This window comes from Muscardinus avellanarius (genome assembly GCF_963383645.1).
Source record: "Muscardinus avellanarius genome assembly, chromosome: 1".
Taxonomy (NCBI): Eukaryota; Metazoa; Chordata; class Mammalia; order Rodentia; family Gliridae; genus Muscardinus; species Muscardinus avellanarius.
The window spans coordinates 45,394,149-45,420,774 of NC_137786.1; the positions used below are offsets into that span (position 1 = coordinate 45,394,149).

General features: G+C 35.7%; 1 protein-coding gene across 3 annotated transcripts in view; it reads right to left on the minus strand.

Annotated features, from left to right (window-relative positions):
* SLC38A9 (solute carrier family 38 member 9) overlaps nucleotides 1-26,626 on the minus strand; it is a gene marked incomplete at both ends in the record, with an annotated part of 57,996 nt that overhangs the window by 23,043 nt on the left and 8,327 nt on the right. The window contains 8 exons of one of the 3 annotated variants that reach the window (XM_080710077.1): nucleotides 269-376; nucleotides 2,327-2,521; nucleotides 6,605-6,664; nucleotides 14,607-14,777; nucleotides 16,381-16,474; nucleotides 16,667-16,730; nucleotides 16,867-16,988; nucleotides 21,791-21,923. In XM_080710077.1, the coding sequence (XP_080566203.1) occupies nucleotides 269-376; nucleotides 2,327-2,521; nucleotides 6,605-6,664; nucleotides 14,607-14,777; nucleotides 16,381-16,474; nucleotides 16,667-16,730; nucleotides 16,867-16,988; nucleotides 21,791-21,923 (947 nt within the window). Of the gene's footprint in view, nucleotides 1-268; nucleotides 377-2,326; nucleotides 2,522-6,604; nucleotides 6,665-14,606; nucleotides 14,778-16,380; nucleotides 16,475-16,666; nucleotides 16,731-16,866; nucleotides 16,989-21,790; nucleotides 21,924-26,626 lie in introns of those variants that run through there. The other 2 variants (XM_080710076.1, XM_080710078.1) reach the window with 2 other exon arrangements.

Below are 26,626 nucleotides of genomic sequence, written 5' to 3' on the forward strand. Positions count from 1 at the left end.
CTCAGATATTCTCTGGGTATATTTATTATAAAATCTAGAGAATGAGTTATTTTTTAATTGCATTGTAAATTAAATGAACTTTAAGCAGAAATGACAAGAGGCCCTAATTCCAAGAAATCCAAAGAAATTCTAACTGTAATCCTGCTTTTAGCTTAACAGAATAAACAATGTTGAACATAAAAAATTATTTTTTAGAATAGTATATGACAAGTTAAATTAAATAACACATTGTAATTTATTATTTTTTTATTTTGCCAAAACACTTTACCTGGTACAAAAAATTCTGTTGGTGTAAACCAATGAAATTCCAAATGAAATCCCAAGCGAATAGTCTTCAAGGTAACAAGAAAAATCAGATATAGAACTGATACTGTGCCTGTAAGAAAAAATATCCAGAAACCATTTATCAACTTTGTTTAGCTGCATTTTGTGTGTGTGTGTGTGTGTGTGTGTGTGTGTGTGTGTGTGTGGTGCTGGGGATAGAACCCAGAGGCTTTCTACCTTTAGACTATACTCCCAAACCTATTTTTGTATTTTATTTGGAAACAGAGTCTCACTAAGTTGCTGAGAGCCTCATTAAGTAGCTGAGGTTGGCTTCGAACCTGCGCGATCCTCCTGTCTCAGCCTCCTAAGCGTACGCCACCATGCCCAACTAGCAACATATTTTAAAATCAAGTTTTGTTTCCATATTCACACTAAAGTATGGACAATTATTACCTTCTTTGATTAGCCCTAAAAAATCACTGTGATCTAAAGAATAGAAATATGAGTTACCAGAAAACAAAATATAAAAAACAAGGTAGTATGCTTAAGAAGGACTGGATGAAGGTAACTCACATATTGCTGAATGCAAAACTGCTTAGCTTACTTGTGGGCAGAGTCTAGTGGAAGATATAAGTAAAGGGTCTGTAACAAAATTATAAGGTTATATAGGAGAAAAAACAACAACATAAAATCAACTTTTATTTTTTGTATTGGGTGCTGAGACAGCCAACAGACTTGATAAATCTGTCATAAGTTAATGCAAAATGATAAAGAAAAGTAAGGAATGTGGATCATAAACATTTGAGAAAGGTACTATGACCCCATATCCAGGAACAATCTGATTTAATACGCATGTAAAGTTCTGATTGGGTGGTACAGCTTGCTAGACAGAAAGAGTCCAGATTTTATTCTTAGGTATTATACACAGGGAAGACTGGACACCCAGGATTCTTAGTAGTGTAAAATCAGTGGATTATTTCTTTTGAGGAAGTAAGTCTAGTCATTATGAAGCATAGTCAGGAAACCTAGGAATGCAAATTCCTAGATGCTAGTTCCTACAAAGAAGGTATAGCTGTAAAAGAAAGGGAAAATACCAAGAAAAAGGACAAAAGCAGAACAATTTTCTTAAGGCGCTGGAGAATAATCATCCAATAATGGTTGGAAATCTGATGAATATTTTGCCCAACTAAGCAAATCCTTCTATAAGTTTACATGCTTTTAAAAGACTTGTTCCACTGGAAAGTCAGCAAGAAATCAGGAAACCACAAATGAGCTATATAAACTCTACTGTGGGTTTAGAGATTAGCTGATTCAGAAACCATGAAAACAAGAGACCAAAGCTTATATAATCACAATTTTTCATTTTCTGCACGTTTATGGCAGCTTACCATGAATCCTTTTCTTTATCTTTAGCTCTTCTTTTCATCTTCTGGAAACATATCTACATTTTGGGGTTTTACTTCCTGGTTCCTTAATGTGATGGATAACCTAACGTGTGTGTGTGTGTGTGTGTGTGTGCGCGCGCGCGCGCGCACACACGTGCACATTACTAGGAACTGAACATTGAACCCAGGGGCATTCTAACTTTGAGCTCCACTTCTAGCCGCTTTTGTTTTTATTTTTTCCTTTAAAACAGTGTCTTGCTAACTTACTGAGACTGCCCCCAAACCTAGGATCCTTTTGTCTTAGCCTCCCAAGTACTGGGATTACTGGTGTGTGACACCAGAAGATCAGATCTTGAGGGAGATAAATATTATAGTATATTTGGGTCTATCAATTTTTTAATGAATGATACCCTTGTATTTTCTATAGTTAACCTTGAATTTTCACTGGGAGTTCCTTTTGCCATCATAAATAGGGTCAAAACATTACTTTGGTGAAACAGGAATTCATGTAAAGAGGGCTCTTCCTTTAGGGAAGCAATAGCGTTCTAAGAATAAAAAAGTACTGCCTAGGAAGAGAGAATAAGCAGAATAAACTTAGAAAGCTTGAGCTACAGGATCTACCAAGGTCAAAGTCAGGTGATAATTCTGCACAAACTTTTAAATGGAGACAATCTTACCTAGGATATTAAATTTTGAGAAAAATGAAGGAGATTTGAAATTGAGCAGAGGCAGGAGGAGCCCTATAAGGTAAAAGGGCACTGTCTTGGATTTATTCCACCACGTTTCAAACTGTTGAACTCCTGTGTCATTGGCATAGAAAATCATAGAGCCATTGTCAGGTTGGCCACCAGTCCCAGCGCTGGGACAAATCACTGCAACAGTAAAGCACCATTATTAGAGAAGACCACAAAAACAGAAAATTACCATCCCCACAGACTGACACTTACTCAACAGTGAACACTAAGCTTATCCTTTATGGAAAAAAAAAACTGGAGGGCTATATTTAAATACATTAGGGATCTTTCACTTGAAAATAAAGTGAGAGAATCTTAGACAATTCTGAGGTATTGGAAACTATAAAAAATATCCATCAAATAACCCTTGGTCCCAATTGGGCTAAATGGTGTTTGGCCTTGATTATAAAACAGTATAAAGTATTTTAGGGTAATTATTTGTTGCACTAACTCATACAAAGGCCAAAGGGAAGGTTTCTTTTAATAACAAAATCTGTGGGTTTGGAATAAAAAGCAGACATCACTATAACAGCAGCCATGGTACCATCAACCCTAATAATTGATGAAAACTTAAGAAGTTTTAAGTGTAGGATTCCAATATAATTCTGAAAGTTTATCACACATGGTAGAAGCCTAAGAGTCTATATTTATAAAACTGGGAAATCAGTAAAATGCATTTTCTTAACACTGATCTTCAGGTGGCAATTTCTTCTGTTATCAGAGTACAAACCATTCCGTGTTTCTAATTTCACAATAGTTTTTGCTAATAAAGTCTTTGTAAAGCACTCTTAATGCTAGTCAAGAACACTCATACTAAGCAACTGTCCTATTTGTCACTTATTAAAGAGGAAGAATATTGTCAGTTCTATTTTAAATTTTATTCTCTATTATTTGGCATTAGCATTTTAACATGTATATTTTTTTCTTCTGTGCTCTGGACAGAAATTTTCTTGGGCTACTGTAGTGGTTAAAAGCATAGAATATGGAAACAAATTGACCAAATAGTGAATCACAATTCTGCAACTTAGTGATTAGGAGTTCTTGAGCAAAATAACTTGTATGCTTTGGTTTCTTCATTTGCGAAATAAAGTTTTACCCTATAGGGTTGCTGTAAAACACTTAGAACAATACCTGTACAGACTAACTATTCAATAAGTATTAACTTTAATTTTTTGCACTGAGATGGAGTTTCATACTTTACCTCATCACCCCAAATAAACATTAAAAAAGATATCAAAGCTGAGTGCAGTGGCATACACCTATAATCCCAGTACTTGGGAGGTTGAGTCAGGAGAAGCACAGGTACAAAGTCAGTCTCAGAAACTTAACAAGGCTGTCAGCAACCTAGTGAAGGCTTGCTTCCAATAAGAAATAAAATTGGCCTGGAGCTGTTGCTTGGAGGTAGAATGCTTCCGGATTCAATATCCAGTACACCCCCACCCCCCACATACACAAAAAGATACTGAGAAGTGCTGATATAAATATATCACTTTGAAAAGTAAACTGACTTTGTTGATGATGCTTTCCAAGTAATCAATGTAATTATGATATTTATTTTTTTTATTTATTTTTGTAATATGAATCAAACCCAGGGGCATTGTACCTCTGAGCTATACCCCAAGCTCTATTTTATTTTCAAACAGGGCCTCACTAAATTGCTGTGTGATCCTACTGTCTCAGCCTTTTAAGTACTGAAATTGTAGCATTTACAACCTTAACAATAAACTGATTCCCTACTAAAGAAGCAATTCTATGAGACAGTAAAAAGCTAGTTTCACCAATGGTATAAAAATATCTATATAGCAAGCCGGGCGTGGTGGCGCACGCTTGTAATCCCAGCATTCGGGAGGCTGAGACAGGAGGATCGCGGTTCGCAGACAGCCTCAGCTACTTAGTGAGGCTGTCTAAAACTCAATGAGACCCGGTTTCAAAATAAAGAATAAAAAAAATAGGGCAGGGGGTGTAGCTCGGAGGTCGAATGCCCCTGGGTTCCGCAAAAAAAAAAAAAAAAAAAAAAAAGCAAAATTGTCTTCTCTTTTAAGACAATGATATTATTTGATAACTTAAAAATTCTGAGGTAAGGGACAGAGTGAAGAGATTTAGTATATCCAAAGGTGTATGTGTATGCTAGACATGGTGGCATATGCTTGTAATCCCCACGCTTGGGAGGAGGAGACAGGAGGATCGCGCAGCTGCGCTGGCTTAAGAGACCCTGTTTCAAAAATATAAAATAGATCTGGGAGTGTAGTCCGGAGGTAGAAGGGCTTCCAGGAACCCCAGTACCACACACACACACACACAAAAAAAAAAACAAACCCAAAAACAACAACAAAAAAAACCCCACAAAAACCAAAAAACAACAAGAACAAAAAAGTATATGTGTGTCCTTAGGAATAAAAGCTGGGTCTTCACTTTCATTTTCTAATGTTAGTAAATGACAGGTTAATCAGGTTTAGTTGAGAGGGCAAAGTAAGACACTGAACAGCAACCCAGAATGCATGATTCATGAGAGGAAAGACTATCTGTTCATTATTATAACCCTAGTGCCTAAAACAGGTCTTGACATACAATAGCTTTCATAAATATATGCTGAACTAATCTTAGTAATCAATGTATGCTTCCATAAAAATGACACCAATTTAGTATCTCTGAAATATAAACACAGAAAAGCATTAGAAAATATTAAGGTAAGCTGGGCGTGGTCGTGTACACTTGTAATCCCAGTACTTGGGAGGCTGGGGCAGGAGTTATCTCAGGTTTACGGCCAGCCTCAGTTACTTAGTGAGGCCCTCCACAACTTAGTGAGACCCTGTTTCAAAATAAAGAATGAAAAATCAGGGGTTTAGTAGTTTGGAGGTAGAATGTCCATGGGTTCAATCCCCAGTAACACACACACACACACACACACACACACACACACACACACACACAAAATTATTAAGGTAAACAGTATAACTACTGATAAGGTTATATTAGTGTTTATATTCACTATCCCCATGACTTCTACACTATATTAAACCCACTAGCCACAGGGTTCATTTTATTATTATTTAAATATTTTTATTTTGTGTGTGGCGCTAAAGATTGAAACCAGGATTCCTCCATGCTAGAAGGTGCTCTACTACTGTGCTACACACACCCCTGGGCTCAATTAGGGTTTATTTCTAATTTTTTGCATATTTTTATTGAAAATAAATGGTATACATTTAAATTGTACTAAACTGCCCTCTCCCCTGTTTCCCCCCCCCAACAATGAGTGTCCAGGGTAACCATGCTATATTCATACTTTTACATATATTCAATGTAGCCCCTCAATCAAGTTCAGCCTTCTTCCTCTCCTATCCTTCCATTCAAACTTTGCTGAGATTTCCCTCCCATTATCTGGAGTCCTTTTGGAACTAGAGCTTGAACCTGGGACATTCTACTTCTGAGTCACACACCAGCCCTATTTTATTATTAATTAAAATCTGAAACAGGGTCTTGCTGTTGCCAAAGCTGTCTCAAAGCTGTGATCTTCCTGCTCCAGCCTCCCAGGATTAAGATTACAGGTGTGCAATTCCACATATGGTATCCAAGAGTTTATTTTTAATAAATAAATTAAAGGAAACTTTCCTAAGATTTAGATTATTTTGGAGGCAAAGTTCAATTTATTTTTCTATATTTACTGATTAGCCTCTGTTCATTATAAGGAAATTAATTATTTTATAGGTTATAAATTTGTGTACCTTATATATTAGTAACTGAAACAATACATATCTAAAACTAAATTAAACTAAGAATTGTGCTTCTAGAATCCAATATAATCAGAAGTGATACAGGTTCTAGAAACTATTGATTATTCATAGGCAAATCAGGATACTCTGAATACAGTTTTGAGTTGTATAACACAAGCTGAGTATCCTTTATCTGAAATGCTAGGGACTCCAAGTGTTTCAGACTTTTTAAATTAAGACTTTTAGATTTTTCTAATTAAATTTTTGGATTAGGCACATACAACCTGTATGGACTAAATATTGCCTAGCTCACATCAACACAACCTTTCCGGAAGTTTTTTTTTTTTAATAATACACTGACTATCAACAGTTTAGTAGCAACTCAGGTAGTATAAGGTTAACAGTTCTGCACTAATCATTTACCTAAAATCAGGCCATAGGTTGTACTGATATCCTTTTTGGAACAAGCCAGAGAATAAAGAAACAAACTAAATTTCAAACTACTTACCAGGGTCGCTATTATTGGTTCTCAATATAGTGTCTGTGTCATTAATGTGATGAATAAAATCTAAAAATTAAGGACAAAAATATAGTTTAACAATGAATGAAATATGCTAAACCCATACCCTCTAAAGTCTTTTATATTTATAAACTAAAAAAATCTACTGTGTATAATATTACATGGCATACTTAACCAAAATTACTTTTTATTGATAACTTCACCTTATACAGTTTTCTTTCCTTCCTTCCTTCCTTCCTTCCTTCCTTCCTTCCTTCCTTCCTTCCTTCCTTCTTTCTTTCTTTTTTTGCGGGACTGGGGATGGAACCCAGGTGCATTCAACCTCCGAGCTACACACCCTGCCCTATTTTTTATCTTTATTTTGAAACAGGGTCTCACTGAGTTACAGAGGGCCCCACTAAGTAGCTGAGGCTGTCCGCAAACTGTGATCCTCCAGTCTCAGCCTCCTAAATGTTGGGATTACAAGTGTGCGCCACCATGCCCGGCTTACAGTTTTCTTTACTTACAGAAATGATAGTATCATTGGCTTCATAATTACACTTTGGAAATTGTTTATACAATTTAAGATTAAAAAAAAATTACCCACAAGCCTAAACTAATTATAGTTAAAATCCCTAGAATGAGGATAATGACAATCTTTTTCCTATACTCATACTAATTTATATAATTTACATAAAATTCTAAAGTATGCAAAAAGGGAAAATCAATACTCATATACAGCCAAATTTAATTAAGACAATCACTTAAGAATTTTATACAGTATGGTTTTTATAGTAATATAAAGGCTATATAGTAATTATTACGCTAAGAACCACTGAGTTAGACTAAAGGAAGTAGACAAGAAAAAGCATATGTAGATTCCTGAGCATTCATCTTTTTCCATAATGAATGTACAAGGACTGGGTTAAAGTGTTCCGCCCTAAACTCATGTCCACCAGGAATCTCAGAATTTGAGTTTACTTGGTAATAGGGACTTTTAGATATGAGCAAATTAATATGAAGTCATACTGGATTAGGGTGGACCCTAAAGTCACTGATAGGTGTTCTTTACAGAAAGAGAGAAGTATGGATACATCACACACAGAGAGGGAAACAGCCAAGTGAAGACAAAGGGAAAATTGGATTAACGTAACTATTTGCCAAGGAATGCCAAGGATTACTGGCAACCAACCAAGAGAAAAAGGTAAAGTATGACTCTTCTTTAAAGCTTTTGGAAAAAGTGGGGCTGTGCTAACATTTTCATAATGAACTTTCAATCCCCACAGTTATAAATGAATAAACTTGTTTTAAGCCACCAGTTCATGGTAATGTTACAGCTGCTCCAGAAAGCTAATACACCAACGCTCAGAGATAGCATGAGAAATAGGCCCAGTATTTCCTATGAAAAGATACAAATGTCCTCAATAAAATATTAGGTCCTACCAATCCCAAAAGAGCAAATCCAATCCAGTATGGAATTTAAAAAATGTAGAACATGACTAATTAACTTAAGTTTCTGCTAGATTGGTTTACATGTTATAAAAGGTATTCATTTAATTCAGAATATTATTTAGTGCTACTGGGGATTGAACCCAAGGGTGTTCTACCTCTAAGACACACCCCAGCCTTATTTTTGTTTTGAAACAGGGTCTCACTATGTTACCACATGCTCACCTCAAGCCTGCAATCCTCCTGTCTCGGCTTCCAAGAACAGGGATTATAGAAATGAGTCAGTATGTCCTGCCAGCATGTTAATCATTTAAAGGGGAAAGCTATAATTATCTCAATAGATATGGATTAAATATTAAAATTCAACACCCATTAATAAAAACATTTAAAAAATAATATGCAAATGTTGGTGGGATTGCAAATTAGTGCAACCACTTTGGAAAACAGTTTGGAGAATCCTCAGAAGAATGGGAACAAATCTACCATTTGATCCAGCAATACTACTTCTGGGTATCTACCCAAAAGATAGGAAGCCAAACTACCAAACTAATGCATGTGTATCTATGTTCATAACTGCATAATTCACCATAGCCAAACTATGGAACCAGCCAAGATGTCCATCAACAGATGAATGGATTACAAAACTGTGGGATATGTACACAATGGAATTTTACTCAGCCATCAAAAAAAAAAATCAATTACATCATTTTCAGGGAAATGGATGGAACTGGAGGACATTATGCTAAGTGAGATTAGTCAGTCACAAAAAATAAGAAATCAGATGCTTTCCCTAATATGTGAGAGTTAGGGAGAAATGGGTCATAGGAGGAACTCTTGAAAAAGGAAATCCTATAGAGGAGCAAACAAGACAACCTAAAGGAGGAGAAAGGATGGGGGAAGAGGAAAATCTCTAAAATACACAATGTACTTAAACATATCGAAGTCAATTACTAAGACAAGCAAGGGAAGGAGGGACGGGGAGGGACTGGGGTGGAAATTGGGTAGGGGTTAAATCAGCGATGTATACATGTTTATACACACAAGTTTTTTACCCCAATATGATGTTTGAATATAATGCACCAATAAAAAAATTTTAAAGGGAAAAAATAATATGCAAGAATTTCTTAAAATTACTAAAGGACAGAACCAATAACTCACAACAAACATAGTATTTAATTGTGAAGCATTAGAAAGATTCCCTGAGAAACAATATATTACCACTGCTTATTTGCAGGTTTATGCTTATTTGCAGGTTTATACTTTTTTTTTTTTAGTACTGGGGATGGAACCCAGGGGCTTTCTACCTCCGAGTGACACTCCCAGCCCTATATATTTTTTATTTTGAAACAAGGTCTCACTGAATTGCAAGGGCCTGAGGCTGGCCACGAACTGCAATCCTTCTTTCTCAGCCTCCCAAATGCTGGGATTACAAGTGTGCACCACCACGCCCAGCTGCAACTTTATACTTTAAAAAAGATATACAAATTTATACATGCATATATGTCTCTTTATCTATATATAAGTATATATGTATGTTTATAAACAAAAGTATATATATATATATATATATATACACATACGAACCACTTAAAAATAATAACCTAATACAAGACAGATTTCTTTATTCATTAATGATGTGATTACTGTAATTAAAAAATCCAAAGTTCAGCCGGGCATGGTGGCACACGCTTGTAATCCCCGCGCTTGGGAGGTGGAGACAGGAGGATCGCGCAGGTTCGAAGCCAGCCACGCTGGCTTAAGAGACCCTGTTTCAAAATATAAAATAGGTCTGGGAGTGTAGCCCGGAGGTAGAAGGGCTTCCAGGAACCACCAAAAAAAAAAAAAAAAAAAAAATCCAAAGTTCATCTACAAAATTATTAGACTAAACAACAGTTCAATAAGTTTGTTTGATTCAAACATTAAGAAACTAAATGGTTTTTGCCAGGTGTTGTGGCACACAACTGTAATCCCAGTATTTGAGAGGCTGAGACAGAAGGATGGCAAGTTTGAAGCCAGCCTTAGCAACTCAGTGAGACCTTGTTTCCAAATAAAAAATTAAATAGGGCTAAGGATTTAGCTCAGAGATAGAAAGCCTAGGTTCAATCCTCAGTACCACAACAGAAAAATTGGTTTTTAATACCAACAAATAATTTGAATATGTGATTAAAATGTCATTTCTAGAGAGATGGAAATATTCTGTTTCTTGAAGAAGGTGTAGATTATACAGATGTACCCATTTGTCAAAAGTATATGGCAAGCCAGGCGTGGTGGGGCACAATTATAATCCCAGCATTTGGGAGCTAAGACAGGAGGATCACAGTTCGAGGACAGCCTCAACTACTTAGTGAGGCCCTTTACAACTAAGTGAGACCCTGTTTCAAAAAGAATTAAATAGGGCTGGGGGTGTAGCTTGGAGGTAGAATTCCCCTGGGTTCCATTGCCAGTACCAGAAAAAAAAAAATAAAAAAAAAGGATATGGCAAAGCTTGGGGTAGTGGTGCATTCCTAAAATCCCAGTACTTAGGGGGCTAAGACAAGATGATCACAGGTTCAAGAGCAGCCTCAGCAATGTAGCAAGACCCTGTTTCAAAACAAAAATTAGCCAGGCGTGGTGGCGTATGCTTGTAATCCCAGCATTCGGGAAGCTGAGACCAGAGGATCGCGTTTCGCGGACAGCCTCAGCTACTTAGTGAGGGCCTCTGCAACTGAGTGAGAACCGGTTTCAAAATAAAGAATAAAAAATAGGGCAGGGGGTTTAGTTCAGAGGTCAAATGCCCCTGGATTCCATCCCCAAACCCGCAAAAAAACAAAAACAAAAACAAAACAAAAAAAATTTAAAGGGCTCAGAAGTAGAATGCTCCTGGGTTCAATCCCCAGCACCACACACACACACACACACACACACACACACACCATATATATATATATATATATATATGGTTATATGGGCAAAGATCCATGTATATTTCAATGAATACATTCTATCTAAAAAAGAAAACTATGGAATCTCAGTCATAAAGAACTAGAAAATATTATGTTGATAGACATTAGCCAGTCTCATAAGTGAAGGGTCATATGTTTTCTGTCTTATGTGAAAGCTAGAGAGAATTTTTGAAACAAAAGGGACTTCAGATAAACAAGGAGAAATGCCAGTAGAATAGAGGAAGGGGATTTGAGGAGGTAGATGGGGAGGAAAAAAAAGAGACTTGATGAAGAAAACAGTTCAAATAATGCTATGTACATTTACAAAGCTGTCAATTCCAAACTCAATTATATGGAGAGGAGGGAGCAGGATGAGATGTGGAGGGAAATATACCAAGTGCTGTGAGCATGTACATTTCTATCACTGAACATCATTATGGTGTATAATTACAATGTACCAATAAAAGCATAAAAAGAGAATTAGATATATAATAACTGGACAATAGTTGAATTAGTATAATGAATGGATTATGCTTTTGCAATAGATATAATACTGTTCCCAAAGGGGAGAAAATTCATTCTTAGGGGGAGAAAAAACAAATTCTTTTTTACATATAAAGCACACCTACACATACAGTGACTTCATTGTAAAATGTGTATGAAAGATTATGGGCCATAATGGAAAAAAGACTGAGTAATATGAAAGTAAAATAAAAACTTCTGAAGAGTCACCATAAACAAAGTACACACAATGATGTATACAATCTTTACAAAAGTTCCTATAAATAAGTAAATGACCAACAATCTACTAGGAAAGTAATAATATTTAATATAGTTTTCCTTGCAACAGAAAAATAAATTAAGCATCCATCAACAAGAGAATAAATAAAGAAGTTGTGGTGTACTAGTATTACTGGATATGATAAAGCAATTAAAATGAACTACATATATCAATAAAAATGAAAGAAATCAAGTTCCAAAAGCATTTGTATAGATTAAAAATATGTAAGACAATGCAATCTGGTTGTTCATATGATTATGCATGTAGTTATGTAGTTTTTCATATAGTCCAATAGTTATATAGTTTGTAAAAGTACAAAAATATGTATGAGAATGATAAATACATTCTCAGATTTTGGGAAGAAGTGAGACTGAGGAGGTATACATGGGGCTTCAATTATATCTGTAATATTTCATTTTTATTAGAGAACTAATGTAAATATGGTGTTAAAACATTAAAGCTCAGCCGGACGTGGTGTTACACGCTTGTAATCCCAGCATTCGGGAAGCTGAGACCAGAGGATCGCGGTTCGCGGACAGCCTCAGCTACTTAGTGAGGCCCTCTGCAACTTAGTGAGACCCTGTTTCAAAATAAAGAATAAAAAATAAGGCAGGGGGTGTAGCTCGGAGGTCAATTGCCCTGGATTCCATCCCCAAACCGCAAAACAAACAAACAAACAAACATTAAAGCTCATTAGTAGGCCCCCTGGTTTTTACAGTACCCTTTTCATTTGTAATAGTAACTATGAAATAATTCATAATTTTTAGACAATAAAAATGTTTGAAAATATAAGCAATTAAAATGTCAATTTCTTTAAATAAAAATAGAGCTGTCCCCTCTAACCTAAACACTAGTAGAGCAATTAGTGTTGTGATTATGTTAGGACTTATTTTGAAATTTCATTTTCATGTAAATCCAAATTTTAAATATACTGGAATTTGATTTTCATGTAAATCCAAATTTTAAATATATAGTTTATTTTAAAAGTTAAACATGAAAAAAATAAAAAAAATAAAAGTTAAACATGTACTGAACTGTAGGACTATAAGTAATCAGGGTAAAAATCTGCGGTTTATATAATAAACAATTGAGTTCCTCACCAGGTGTGGTGGTGCACACCTGTTATCCTAGTACTTGGCAGACTGAGACAAGAGAACTGCAGGTTTGCAGTTTGCGGGTAACTTAGTGAGACTCTGTTTCAAAATAAAAAATTAATAAAATAGGACTGGGGGTATAGCTCAGAGGTAGAACATACCTGGGCTCAATCCCTAGAAATTCCTCCCACCCCCAAATACACACACAAAGAACTTCCTCTATCCAACTTATCATAAAAGTACTTTGTCTCAGCTGGGCATGGTGGCTCATGCTTATAATTCCAGTACTTGGGAAGCTAAGACAGGAAGATCAAAGGTTTGAAAACAACCTCAGCAACTTAGCAAGACTCTGAGCAACCTAATTTCAAAACAAAAAATAGGAGCTGGAGGTGTAGCTTGGAGGTAGAATGACCCTGGGTTCCATCCCCAGTACAACATACAATAAAAGTGATTGGTCTCAATTTCTAAGACTCTTCAAAATTCAAGCAGCCAAGCAAGGTGTGGTGGCATATGCTTCTAATTCTAGTAATCTGGGAGTCAAGACAGGAGAATCACAGGTTCACGGCCAGCCTTAGCAACTTAGTAATGCCCTCCACAACTTAGTAAGACCCTGTTTCAAAATAAAAAATAAGAAATAGGGCTAGGAATATAGTTCAGAGGTAGAATATCCCTGAGTTCAACCCCTAGTACCACACATACACACAAAAAAATTCAAGTAGCCAATGTAGGTAGATTACAATTCTATTATACAATATATTAATAATATATTACAAAAATTCAATTATTTAAGTTTCATAATTTTAGATCCTAATGTGATGAAATAAGTGTCTGAAATTTATTTCCTCTAGAGTCTATACATCAAATTCTTTAGTGATAAACATTAATGACTTTTATAAACTTTTCTTTTGTAGTACTAAAATTCTGTGATAAAGATTGAACGATGCTTAAAATAGCTACTAAATTTTTTATTATTATTATTATTATTATTATTATTATTATTATTATTAGTGGTACTGGGGATTTAACCTCTCTGAGCTATACCCTCAGTCCTATTTCCCCCCCCCCCCAGTACCAGGGATTGAAGCCAGGGTCATTCTATTTCCAAGCTATACTCTCAGCCCTATTTTTAACTCTTTATTTTGAAACAGGGTCCCATTAAGTTGCAGAAGGCCTCACTAAGTAGCTGAGGCTGCCATGAACCTGCGATTTTCCTCCTGTCTCAGCCTCCCAGTACTGGGATTACAAGCATGCTTCCACCATGCCCGGCTTAGAAATATTTTATATTAAAGATTTTGAAGGAATATTATTTATTAAAAAAATTAAGCCAGGTGTGGTGGTACATGCTTATAATCCTTGCACTGGGGAAGCTGAGACAGGAGGATCTCAGGTTTTTGGCCAGACTCAGCAACTTAGTGAGAGCCTTCTCAACTTAGTGAGACTCTGTTTCAAAATAAAAAAAATAAAGACATAATGGGACTAGTAGTGTAGCTCAGAGGTAGAATATTCCTGGGTTCAATCCCTAGTATCACGGGGGAAAATAATTAATGTTTGGAAATCAATGTATCCATTATATTTAAGATTACAACCATAAAAAAGAAACTGAATTAAGTATATTTTCCAGAATTATACACTTTATATATTACATACTACACATATATATTACTTTATATATCCCAAGTCCTAGAATGTAAAGCTGGAACTAAAATATTACAATAGTAACAGTATTTGAGAAAAACTGTATTAAAGCATATGATACCAATACTTACTAAAAATAAACTTTCCAGTATTATAAAGAAAATTAGACATCAGCACCCAATAAACTATCATGGCTCCAATGAGAGACACCAAGGAGAAAAGGAGACTTGACCACTGCCCAAAGGAGCCAAAGTAGTGTCTGCAGACATCTGGGTATTCCCAGGTCGTGGTGTCCAATGAACCTAGATAAAATTAAAGAGAAAGAAAATATACTAATTATATAATCAATTACACATTGAGAAACTTTAAGAAGTTACAGATAAGGAGCTAATGTCAATATCATGAAGAAGTTAACTCCATAAGAATACCAAAAGGGTTGGACTTGTGGATAAATTGGAAAAGGCAATGAGCAATTCATAACACACACACACACACACACACACACACACACACACACACACGGCATTAAATCAAAACAAAGTTTTTCTCATTTAGGAACCAGAATTAGTCTTCTGTCAAGGCTTTTAAATATTATTCCCCAAGTGTCTAAGACTAGACTTGGTACATAAAGAAGGAAGCTTCTTAGTACAGACAGCAGAAACTAGAGGTAAAGCATGGTCTACTGGTTTATACATGTTAAGACTGAATAAAATTATACATGTTTATTTGGGTCCAAAACTACTCTAAAATGACTTAGAAAGATGTTCCCTGATCCAACAGTCAAGTGTGGTGGCACAAACTTATAGTCCCAGCTATTTGGGAGGCTAAGGTGGATCACGTGGACTCACAAGTTTGAGACGAGCATAAGTAACACAATGAGACCTGGTCTCATAAAAACAAAACAAAAACAAAAAGCTTTCACTGATCCAGATTTTATAGAGATGAGCAGAGGCAATGTGTTCAAATAACTTTTTTTTTTTTGTAGTACTGGGGGTTGAACCTCTGAGGCATATCCCCAGCCCTATTTTATTCTTTATTTTGAAACAATGTTTCACTAAGTCATAGAGGGTCTCACAAATTGCTGAGGCTGACTGCAAACTACAATCCTCCTGTTTTAGCCTCCCAGGTGACTGGGATTACAAATGTAAGCCACCATGCCTGGCTTCAAACAACTTTTTGAATTGCTTACATTTTCATATTTTTCTATTTATAATTTCTTCTTTTAGGTCTTTCATTAAGGATAAGTCAAAATAAGTCACTAATAACTGGCAAGAAACACAGAATTCTTTATTTAGTTCTGACAAAGGCCTTATTTTAAAAATGTTTTTTTTTATTATTATTCTTACGGGGAAACTAGCATCAGAGTGAATTCATTCTGCAAAGAACTCCCAGCTTTTCTGTATTTCAAAGGCAACCACAAATACACTAAAGGGGATCAGTGTCGCTGGAAGGTATGAATTGGGGACATTGACACACATGTGGAATGTACACATTCAGGTCTGCCTCAATGGAAAATAACTTATCAATATCCCCATCAATAATCTATTTTCAAGACAGGCATGTAAAGCTGCAACCAAGAAAAAACATGCACAATAAGCAACCCAGAAACATGAGGAGATGGAGAAACTGAAGAGCTCTGGGGAATACCATGGTCTCCCACATTTTGATCTTCTTAATCCAAAAAGAGATTTTTGATTTGCTGGAAGGCTTAAAGTCAAATGTTTCTATGGTCTATACTGTGTAGGCACTTGCAGTCCTTTGTTTCCACCATATTCTGCTAGTGGTAGCAACACATGGGTAAGGTGTTTTATTTTTACTATGTTCACCTTTTTACAAATAAGTTCCACTGCATTTATTTTATAAAGTACTTTAAAAAAATCTATTTTCACTGTATCAAATTCTTACATATCATACTCCGTGATTTCACCACTCTGTAGCAGCAATAAAGTGTTAAAAGGCCCATCAGCATGATGACACACATGCCAGTAGTAAATCCAGCCTGTTTAAAAATAAAAATATAGAATAGACATCATCATATAGGAATAAGTTCATATGTAATCATATCATGTGACTGGATCATTATGATAAAACTTGACAAATCTATTTTCTTTAGTAAATTTTATGTACATTTATTATAAACTTAACATAAAGAGAAAAAATTTCAGATAAAAAGTGGGCTGAAAAATCTTACCTGTTTTATGCCCCAAGGAATACTTAGTATAGATGTTCCCATCATGGTATTCCAAATCATAAAACTGAAAATACAGAGTAATAGTCATAAAAATAGGGTGTGTGATTCTTCACACATTTTAATTAAGACAAAATTTAAATAATCGGTAGTGTACATTCATATACAGTTCAAGTCATACTCCAAAAAGTAAATTTACTCACATGGTTACTAAACTGCTGTTTTTACCATATCCTTCAGTATAACTTTGAAGTTTATAAGCAGAGCCTAATGGACTATATACATAGCATTCTTCTGGAGCTGGAACTACATGGTCTGGAGCAATCTGATGAAAAAGAAACAGAGAAATGTCAGAAGAGTAAATGTATAAAACAGAATGTTTTCTTTTCCTTTTTGCAGATCTGGGGAAGGAACCTAGGGGCATACGACCTCCGAGCTACACTCCCTGCCATATTTTTATTCTTTATTTTGAAACAGGGTCTCACTAAGTTGCGGAGGGCCTCATTAAGTAGTGGAGGCTGTCCGCGAACCGTGATCCTCTTGTCTCAGCCTTCCAAATGCTGGGATTACAAGTGTGCACCACCATGCCCGGCTAAACAGAATGTTTTCTATACATCAAGGTACTTGACTAGATACATTTCTAAATATCATGAGCAGAAACCAGTATGCATCTCTAATTAGTGAATTAAAATTTTTCCCTCAGCATTCTTTATTTAAAAAAATTTATACTTGTATTGGTATATTATATTCTCACATCGTAATGCAGTTCATAGTATTAGAGACAGATATGTGCACAGCACTTGGCAGGCCATCCTCAGCGCCCTTCCCCTTTGCCCTGCCTTCCTCACACAGTGTACTGGCACTGGTGCTGGTATTCTCACATATGTACAGTCTGTCAAAGGATGGGAGGGAATTCCTTCATCGATACTGTTCTCCCTCTTTACTCTCCCTTCCCCCTTGACCTAAAAATTCTTTTTCAAATGTAGCAGAAAATCCAAAGGACCAAAATTTTATGCAACTTTCAAAATATTTTTCTCTTGGTCCTTATGAGAAAAGAAAGAAGAGCCAGTAAAGAATGAGATTGAGGAAATCTAAATGAAGAAGACTGGCCTTAAGTGAGGAGAATTTCAAAAAACAAGTGATCACTGAACGTCTATGTGAGGATGGGTTTAGCAGAAATCGGCAGGATCTCGACTATAAAGAGTTGAGGAGTCAATAGATGGGAAAAAAGAATAGACTATTTTTTAAAAATTCTTTGATAGCTGGGCTTGGTAGTGCACGCTTGTAAACCCTGTGCTTGGGAGGCTGAGACAGGAGGATTGCACAGGTTCGAAGCCAGCCTCGGCTATTTAGTGAGGCTCTCAGCAATTTAGTGAGACCCTGTTTCCAAATAAAATATAAAATAGGTCGGGGAGAAAGCCTTTGGGTTCCACTCCAGTACCATCACCAAAAAAAAAAAAAAAAAAAAAAAAAATATATATATATATATATATATATATATAAATATGATAATAAAGAAAAAAATGACTAAAAGTGGCTTAAGGAAAAGGCTAAACAAGGATTTTAAAGGAAGAGATTTAACTATGTAAGCAAAATAGAAGGAGCCAATAGAAAGAGGTTTGGACACAAAAGAAAGAAAATAACTGAATAAATATGTTTCTTATACACACACCTTACATCTTATCCCTCTACATTTCTTCCTATTCTATCTTCCTATTTTAGAGGGAATAATATACTATGTCCTTATGAATTCTTTTTTTTTTTTTTTTGGTGGTACTGGGGTTCCTGGAAGCCCTTCTATCTTCAGGCTACACTCCCAGACCTACTTTTACATTTTTATTTGGAAACAGGGTCTCCTAAGCCAGCACGCATGGCTGGCTTCGAACCTGCGCGATCGTCCTGTCTCTGCCTCCCAAGCGCAGGGATTACAAGCGCGTGCCACCACGCCCGGCTTGTCCTTATGAATTCTACCAATCACTCTAAGAATAGAATAGGCAGTCCTGAAAGGCATAGAACCTGACTGGTATAAACCAACAATCTTTTCTATTCTACATCTATGTAAAATTACAATGTTGTGCTAGGTTAGCATTCATGAGAAAATTAATATATAGCCTCAAAATTTACAAAATTTAATTTTCAGATGGAAAAACACGAAGCAAGCTGACAATGCTAGAAGGCAATAAAAATTAACCATAAGAGCCAGGTGTAGTGGCGGATGCCTGTAATCCCAGTACATTGGAGGCTGAGACAGGAGGATAGCAAGTTCAAAGTCAGCCTCAGCAACTTGGTGACACTCTCAACAAATTAATGAGACCCTGTTTCAAAATAAAAAGTAAAAAATAGCTGGGCGTGGTGGTGCACGCTTGTAATCCCAGCATTCGGGAGGCTGAGATCGGAGGATCGTGGTTTGTGAACAGCTTCAGCTACTTAGTGAGGCCCTCCACAACTTAGTGAGACCCTGTTTCAAGAATAAAGAATAAAAAATAGGACAGGGGGTGAAGCTCCAAGGTTGAATGTCCCTGGGTTCTATCCCCAGTACCTAAAAAAAAAAAAAAAAAAAAAAAAAAAGACACATGTCTCTTTCAAGCGGAAAAAAACCTACTATAGCTAGACAAAGCAAATTAGGAAGAAGTAAAAGTCAAATTTTAAGGGGCGGGATTAGATAAGACATGGCAAATTCTGGCTGTTTTCACCCTGAGTGTATAGAAAGCAGGCAGATTAAACATACCTACCATGTATGCCTCAGACCTGGCCCTTTTCAAAAGACTTTTATATAGTGAATGTGAGACATGGAGAACAGGGAGAAAGAAAGTGGTATATTCTTAAAAGAAAAATTGGAGGGGTAAGTATCAATCTGGCAGTAGTCTAATGCAATGCTTTTCAAAGTTGAATGTTCCTATGCACTATACAAGGACCTGGTAATATGCAGAATTTGGTTCAGTAGGTATGAAGTGAGGTCTGAAATTCTCCATTTTTACTGAGCTCTCAGTGATACAAATAGTGCAGAACAGAGCAGGTTATACTTTTTAGCCAGGACTTAGGAGATGTTGGGAGACAATATCCTTTTCTTTCTCATTTAGAAATAAAATGTTAAGGTAAATGGGAAATTTTTCATAAAGGTTTAACTATATAAAACATCTTAGGACTGATGGTTTCACATTGTTCTTCCCTGATAGTAATTTTTTATTTTTCAGAAGATGAATGGGTATATAAATTCATTAAAAATAGTTATATTACATTGCTAATTTTAGATTGCTGTTTACAGACGTTGACTTACTAGAGTTAGCTTGGTGCACAATGAAGACTTATTTCCAGGAAAACAATGTACTTTACGATACAAATTTGCCCAAATGGTATCTCTGAAGTTTTCTTCAAAGAGTATAGCCTCTAGAAGGTCTGTACTAGACCCTGAGATACTAGATTACCTGTAGTCCCCCAAATGCTTAAGTAAGTCACTAATGGAACCAAGACTTCACTATCACTAAAGGCCTCAGAGGAAAAAGCAAAAATATTTCTCCTATTTAGAACATTTTGCCATGCAAAAGAAGATGGAATGCTTACTACACATAAATATTATATGGATTAAATGAGAGCTATATTTAAGTGATGCCCAGTCCTTGCCACTTGGTAAACATCTAATATATGTTGGCTCCTTTCTCCCTCTTTAATATTAATACCCATTTTATTTTATTTTATTTTATTAATTTTATTATTATTATTATTATTTTTGGTGGTACTGGGATTCCTGGGAGCACTTCTACCTCCGGGTTACACTCCCAGACCTATTTTATACTTTTTATTTGGAAACAGGGTCTCTTAAGCCAGCGAGGCTGGCTTCAAACCTATATGATCCTCTTGTCTCTGCCTCCCAAGCGCAGGGATTACAAGCGTGCACCACCATGCCCAGCCATTAATACCCTTCTAAAAAATCACATTTTCTCCTAAAATGCTCCTGTTTGAGCTTTAAATTTTCTGAATATCTCATACATGATCATTTCTATAAGCAACTAAATTACATATATACTATATATAATACACACACACACACACACACACACACACACACACACCCCTATATTACTTAGGATGAACCCAGGGGCACTATACCCCCAGCCCTTTTTTCATTTCTTATTTTGAAATAGAGTTTTGCTAAATTGCTAAGTCTGGGCTTGAACTTGCAATATTCCTGTTTCTGCCTCCCAAGTACTATAATTACAGGTATTTGATAAAACAAATTTCTTTTAAAAATTAGGGGTCCATAAACTATGGCCAGGGGACATATCTGCCTTCAACTTGATTACATACAGTCCCTTCCCTAAGAATGTTTATGTTTGTAACAGTTATAAGACAAAACAAAGACCTCATGTATGTGGTCTACAAAGCCTAGAAGTATAGTATCTGGCCATTTGACTGATATTTTTGATTTATAAAAGGAAAATGCAGATAGAAAAAGATTCCATATACACAGAAATGTATTTCAGTTTTTCACTCCTGTAGAAAATTTCTAAAACCATTTTTCTTTGTAGCATCGAACTTAAAAATGGAACAGACAGCCAGGAGGGTTGGGGCACACTTGTCATCCCAGTATGTGGGAGGCTCAGACAGGAGGATCACAGGTTTGTGGCCAGCCTCCCCTACTTAGTGAGGCCCTCTACAACTTAGTGACACCCTGTTTCAAAATAAAGAATAAACAAAACAAAAAATTAGGGCTGGGGGTGTGGCTCCGAGGTAGAATGGCCCTAGGTTCAACCCCCTGTACTACAAATAATAGTAATAATTAAAAATGGAACAGACTAAACAATATCTTTTTATGTTTTAATCGATGATCTAATTTCCCACTTTAAAAGCAATTTATCTTCCTCAAAGTTCTTGATACTGAAGATAAGCAGATTTGAATTTAAAAAAATCTCTTAGCTGATGTCAAGAGTTTCAAACCTCTCAATGCCAGGCTAGATAAAAATGAACTATACTAAGATGAGAACATTTATAATTACTATCTTTGACTGCATGACGCTGTCCTGGGGAAGCAGCCAACGAGAGTTCAACTATTGGGCGTCGTCCTGGTTCACGCTGTTCACTTTTCAGTTCAACTTAACTTTAGACAATTAGTAATGCTTCGCCTCTTACCAGTGGCTGGTCTGCAGGAGTTGTGAGCCGGCTATAGTAATGAATCCTCTTGTTCATGGCTGAGGCATGGTCACTAACCCTCTGAATGACATCATTCACATTGACGATGTTTGTGGGCTCTATATAAAAAGGCCTAAAGAAGGGAATATATACTTGACAAAAAACGTTCAAGCAAAAATTCTGGAAGTCAGCCATTGAAGAAAATAACTTCTTGTCCTCCATTAGAAATGGGATGCACAAAGGCAAGGCATTCACTTCTCACTTTTGGTGGAAAAAAGAAATGTCACAAAAGAAGTATTATTCTAGCCACAGAATAAAGTTTTTGTCCTGTAATACTTTAACTTTAAATACACTTTTTAATGTTAAGGAATATAGCAATAGAGGAAACATAACAGAAAGAGCTTAAATCAGTTATTAAAAAGAAATAAAGCAAAGAAAAAAGATATATATAGCAGCTGTCAGCTTCCAACAATGAAACTTAGAAAGAGCTATGACTAGCCTCGCAAAACGCTCTGGCACTCAATTAGAGAAATTACAGATAAAAATGCCCCTCTATTGAAGAGTCTCTCCTTCTTCCTCATATGCAAAAGTTACTTCCTAAGACTCACAAAATTACTATTTCTCATTTCGTGTTCTAAGGACTAATGATCTCAACTATTTTCCTTGTGAGTCTTATCCAAAGTATTATCAAAAGGAACTATAGATATTTTGCCTCATTCTACTTTTCTTGGATTTTAGAAACATTCTCTATTATCTTATTACTTATACATATGCGTCATGTCCATGACTACATCCTATCAAAGGTTTTTGTTCTGTTTTGTTTTGTTTTTTTGCAGTACTGGGGATGGAACCCAGGGGCATTCTACCTCTGAGCTACAACCCCCAGTCCTACTTTTTATCTTTTGTTTTGAAACAAGGTTTCACTAAGTTGTAGAGGGCCTTACTAAGTAGCTGAGGCAGTACAAGAACCTGCAAACCTGTCTCAGCCTCCCAATACTGGGATTACCAACACTGGCCACCTCGCCCGGGCAGATTTTATTTTTTGATAATCATTCTCACTCATTAAGCCTTTGGAAACTACCTCATTTGTTTTGTTTTTTTAGTACTGGGAAGTAAGCCTGGTGCCTAGTAATGCCTTACAAGTCCTCTACCGCAGACCTACACCCCCAGCCCTCTATTTTGAGACAGGGTCTGGCTAAGTTGCCCAGGCTGCCTTGACTTTGAGATCCTCCTGCTTCATCCTTCCAAGTACCTGGGATTACAGGCACATGCCATAATACTTTGCCCTTCATTTGCTTTCTAAGCCTCTAGTAATATACTATCTAAAATGGCAGAGCTGTATAAAAGGATTACATTTTCTGCTAATTTTTAGAACCCTTAGAGTCATAATTCTGGACCTTAAACTGTATATAATTTACTGTTTTTATATTATACACAAATCAAAATAATAATTAAAAAACCCAAGAGACTCATCATTGGTTTCATGTAACTCCCCTATACTTATTGTTCTAAAAGGAACTTAAAATATATTAAGATATAATAATCATTTCTAAAGATGTTGTTAATCTATTTTTGTGGGTAGTACTAGAAAATACAAGTGATTGAAAATTTAATTTCTGTTATTTTTCTAACTCTGTGATATTTGAGAAACTGTAGTATAGATGTTGACTTTATATTAAGTTCCCAAGCATAGAGAATCCTTGAATAGTTTATTATATACTTTCTACCACAGCAGCTAAATATAATGGGTATTGTCTAGTTTAATTCAATGAATATTTAAGTGCTTAATAAGGCAAATATGTAAATATAAATAAAATAAATATAAATATATAGATCAATATGAATATATATACCAACCATATTATTGCTAAATACATTAAATGGTATCAAATTTCAAGGAAGATATAATGAAAAATAAATGGGCCACATGTTAAATAATCACTACATCCGGTAGTCTAATATAGTACTGCCAATCTTCCCAAAGCATCATGATGTGCTATATGATTTATATATCAACTATGACATTCAGTAGTACTAAAAAGCAATGTAAACATATTGGTACCTGAGAGAGAGCTTAATTATAACTGGGTTCACAGTCTGAAAGGCCAGTCTTATTTCACAAAAATGGTGCCCCACGAAATCCAAGAATGTCAACATTCAGAGATGGAAGATAACATAGGTTACTAAAGGAGACTAACAAGTACAATACTAATAGAATTGGAGATGTTCTACTTGTTACTTAGTTTTTTACTCTGAACATTCAATGATACTAACAGCAACCTTTAAGTTGGTTTGAAGGCCTGCTGAAAGCAGTCCAGAACGTGCTAAGTTTCTTGGCTGCTGGTCTCTTACAGAAGTGTTAACTGTACCAGTTTACTTGGCTTGGATGCTCTGAGAGCAGAATGACTCTGAAAGTTTTTCTTTTCCAACTGCTTTCATCGAGATGCTGAGTGCCTGGTCAAACAAATATTTTGAAATCTTTTCAAAACAGATTCTCTTTAAAAATATACAACTCAGCATAGTTTAACTGAATTATTAAAAACATATGCTTAAAGCTCCATTTAAAAGAGTGAAAATATGACATATTTCTAAAGTGAACTTTAGTTGGATCTTAAAACGCTTTCAAAATTAAACAGTACTACAGAGGGCAATATTAAAAATTTGAAGAATTTCAAGACATTTGAAACTTGAGCTTTTTTTCTTTTGAACACAGTTCCACATGATTGCTCTCTAATCGTTGTTACTCCCCATTTTATAAGTACGTAGTTGAGCTCTGCCATACTGACAAGAAAGAAGTCACATCTCTCTCACCTTGTAAATAGTTATGGTCATGCCATAGGAAAAATGCTCTTAATATTAAGCAAAATTTACAAATATTTTAAAATGTGACTCAAACCCTATGTGTTCTTTAAACCGCTCATAAACAGAGAAACCTTATTTCCACTAACACCTTTCCTTGGTTCCACTCCTTAAATTCCTTACAATTTTTTGGCTTTTAAATCTGTCTCCACCCTTCTACCCAATAGTTATGCTTCCCTGAATTTTAATAACAATTCCATAACCCTGAAGACTAATATTCAACACAGAGACATTTACTTAAAACTGTTAATTCATATCCCCATGAAAGCAGAGGCACTCCAACACCTGACCTGTTGGGGTAATTTGTTAAAAAAATGAAAAGGGAATAAGGTGTCCAAAAAAATCTCATGCAAATAAACATTCAAAATAAGGGGCCCACTGTACCTGCTTGTCTACCTGTTTGGTATTTTATATCTGTCAGGCAGTTTTTCAATAAAGATGACAGAAAATCAGTTTATCAACCAATTTTACCTAGACATTCCTTGCTGCTACTAGAAAGCTATTGATAATCTCTCGCTGACATGTTTTTTACTTCCTCTGATACCTGTATAACATTCTCCTTCACAAAAACCCTAAACTCTAATACCTCTTTAGTCACTGTTGCCAAAGGCTGAGATTATTTAAGGTTTTTCTCTAGTTTGGCTAATTTCTATGGTTCTCAAATTTATTATATAAGTATTAAGTGCAAACCAAATATTAAGTATTGTATTAAATGTTAAATAATAAATAAGACATTGAACCTCAAGGATCTTATACTCATCTGCTGGAGGAGACAGAATATAATTAATCCCCACCCAGATACAAATGAATTCAGTATTTAGTAAAACTATTAGAAGAAACAGATAAAAAAAATACAAAAGTCCAGATAGTGGTCACTTTCATTTATTTATTTATTTATTTATTATTTATTTATTTTTATTTTTATTTTTTGTGGGTCTGGGGATGGAAAAATGACAGGCTACCTGTATGAACTAAAATGTCCTCTCCTCAGAAACTAGATAGACAAAAAAAGTAAAGAAATATATATACACACACAGAGATATACATACATATAAAAAACAAAGAGAGATCTTGTTGATATATACATGCGATTTTCCATAGGAGTATTAAAACTGCTTTATTCATCTTTTTTATTTTTATTTTTTGACATGGGGTCTCACTATGCTGCCCAGGCTCGTCTCAAACTCGGGGGATATAAAGCAATCCTCCTGCCTTAGTCTTCTGAGTAGTCAGAACTACTGGTGTGAGCCACCAGGCCTGGCCCTGCTTCTGTCATCTTAATTCAATTATCTAGAAATTGAAAACACACATACACACAAATACATTTGCCCTTTAAAGAGATCACCAGAGAAAAATAATCTCTTACTTTTCATCTCCTACAATTTAATGCTATGGTTTGAACGTGTTTCCTTCAAAATTCAGGCGTTGCCAACCAGATGTTATTACGAGGTGAGGCCTTTAAGAGGTAATTAGGCCATGAGGGCGTTTCCCTCAATCATGGTATTAAGGCCTTTACAACAGAGGTTTTTGCTCAGCATTTGGTTATCCTGCTTTTCAGCTCCTATACCACATAAAGATGCAGCAAAAAGTCCCTCGCCAGTCCAAAGCCTTTCCAGCCTCCAGAACTGTGAGAAAATAATAGCCTATTCTTTATATAAACTATCCAGTCTTGGTTGGTTTTTTTTTTTAATAGCAACACAAAACAGACTAAAACACTTAAGAAAGGAATTCTATATAGCAAGCCTTAGAAATCTTCATTATGGCTCTCAAGAAAGGTGGATGAACTAAAACATAAATTTAAATAGACTGAGAGAACTTCTGCTTTGCCCTTGGTAAGACCCTGGCAAAAAAATGGTCTACACAAACTTGCCACTCAGGTGACAAAGGCACTATTTTCAGCTCAGATGGAAAGTATTAGAGCAGCCTGACCAGAATCCATTACTAGTTGTATGGCATATTATTTGGCAGACCTGTCCC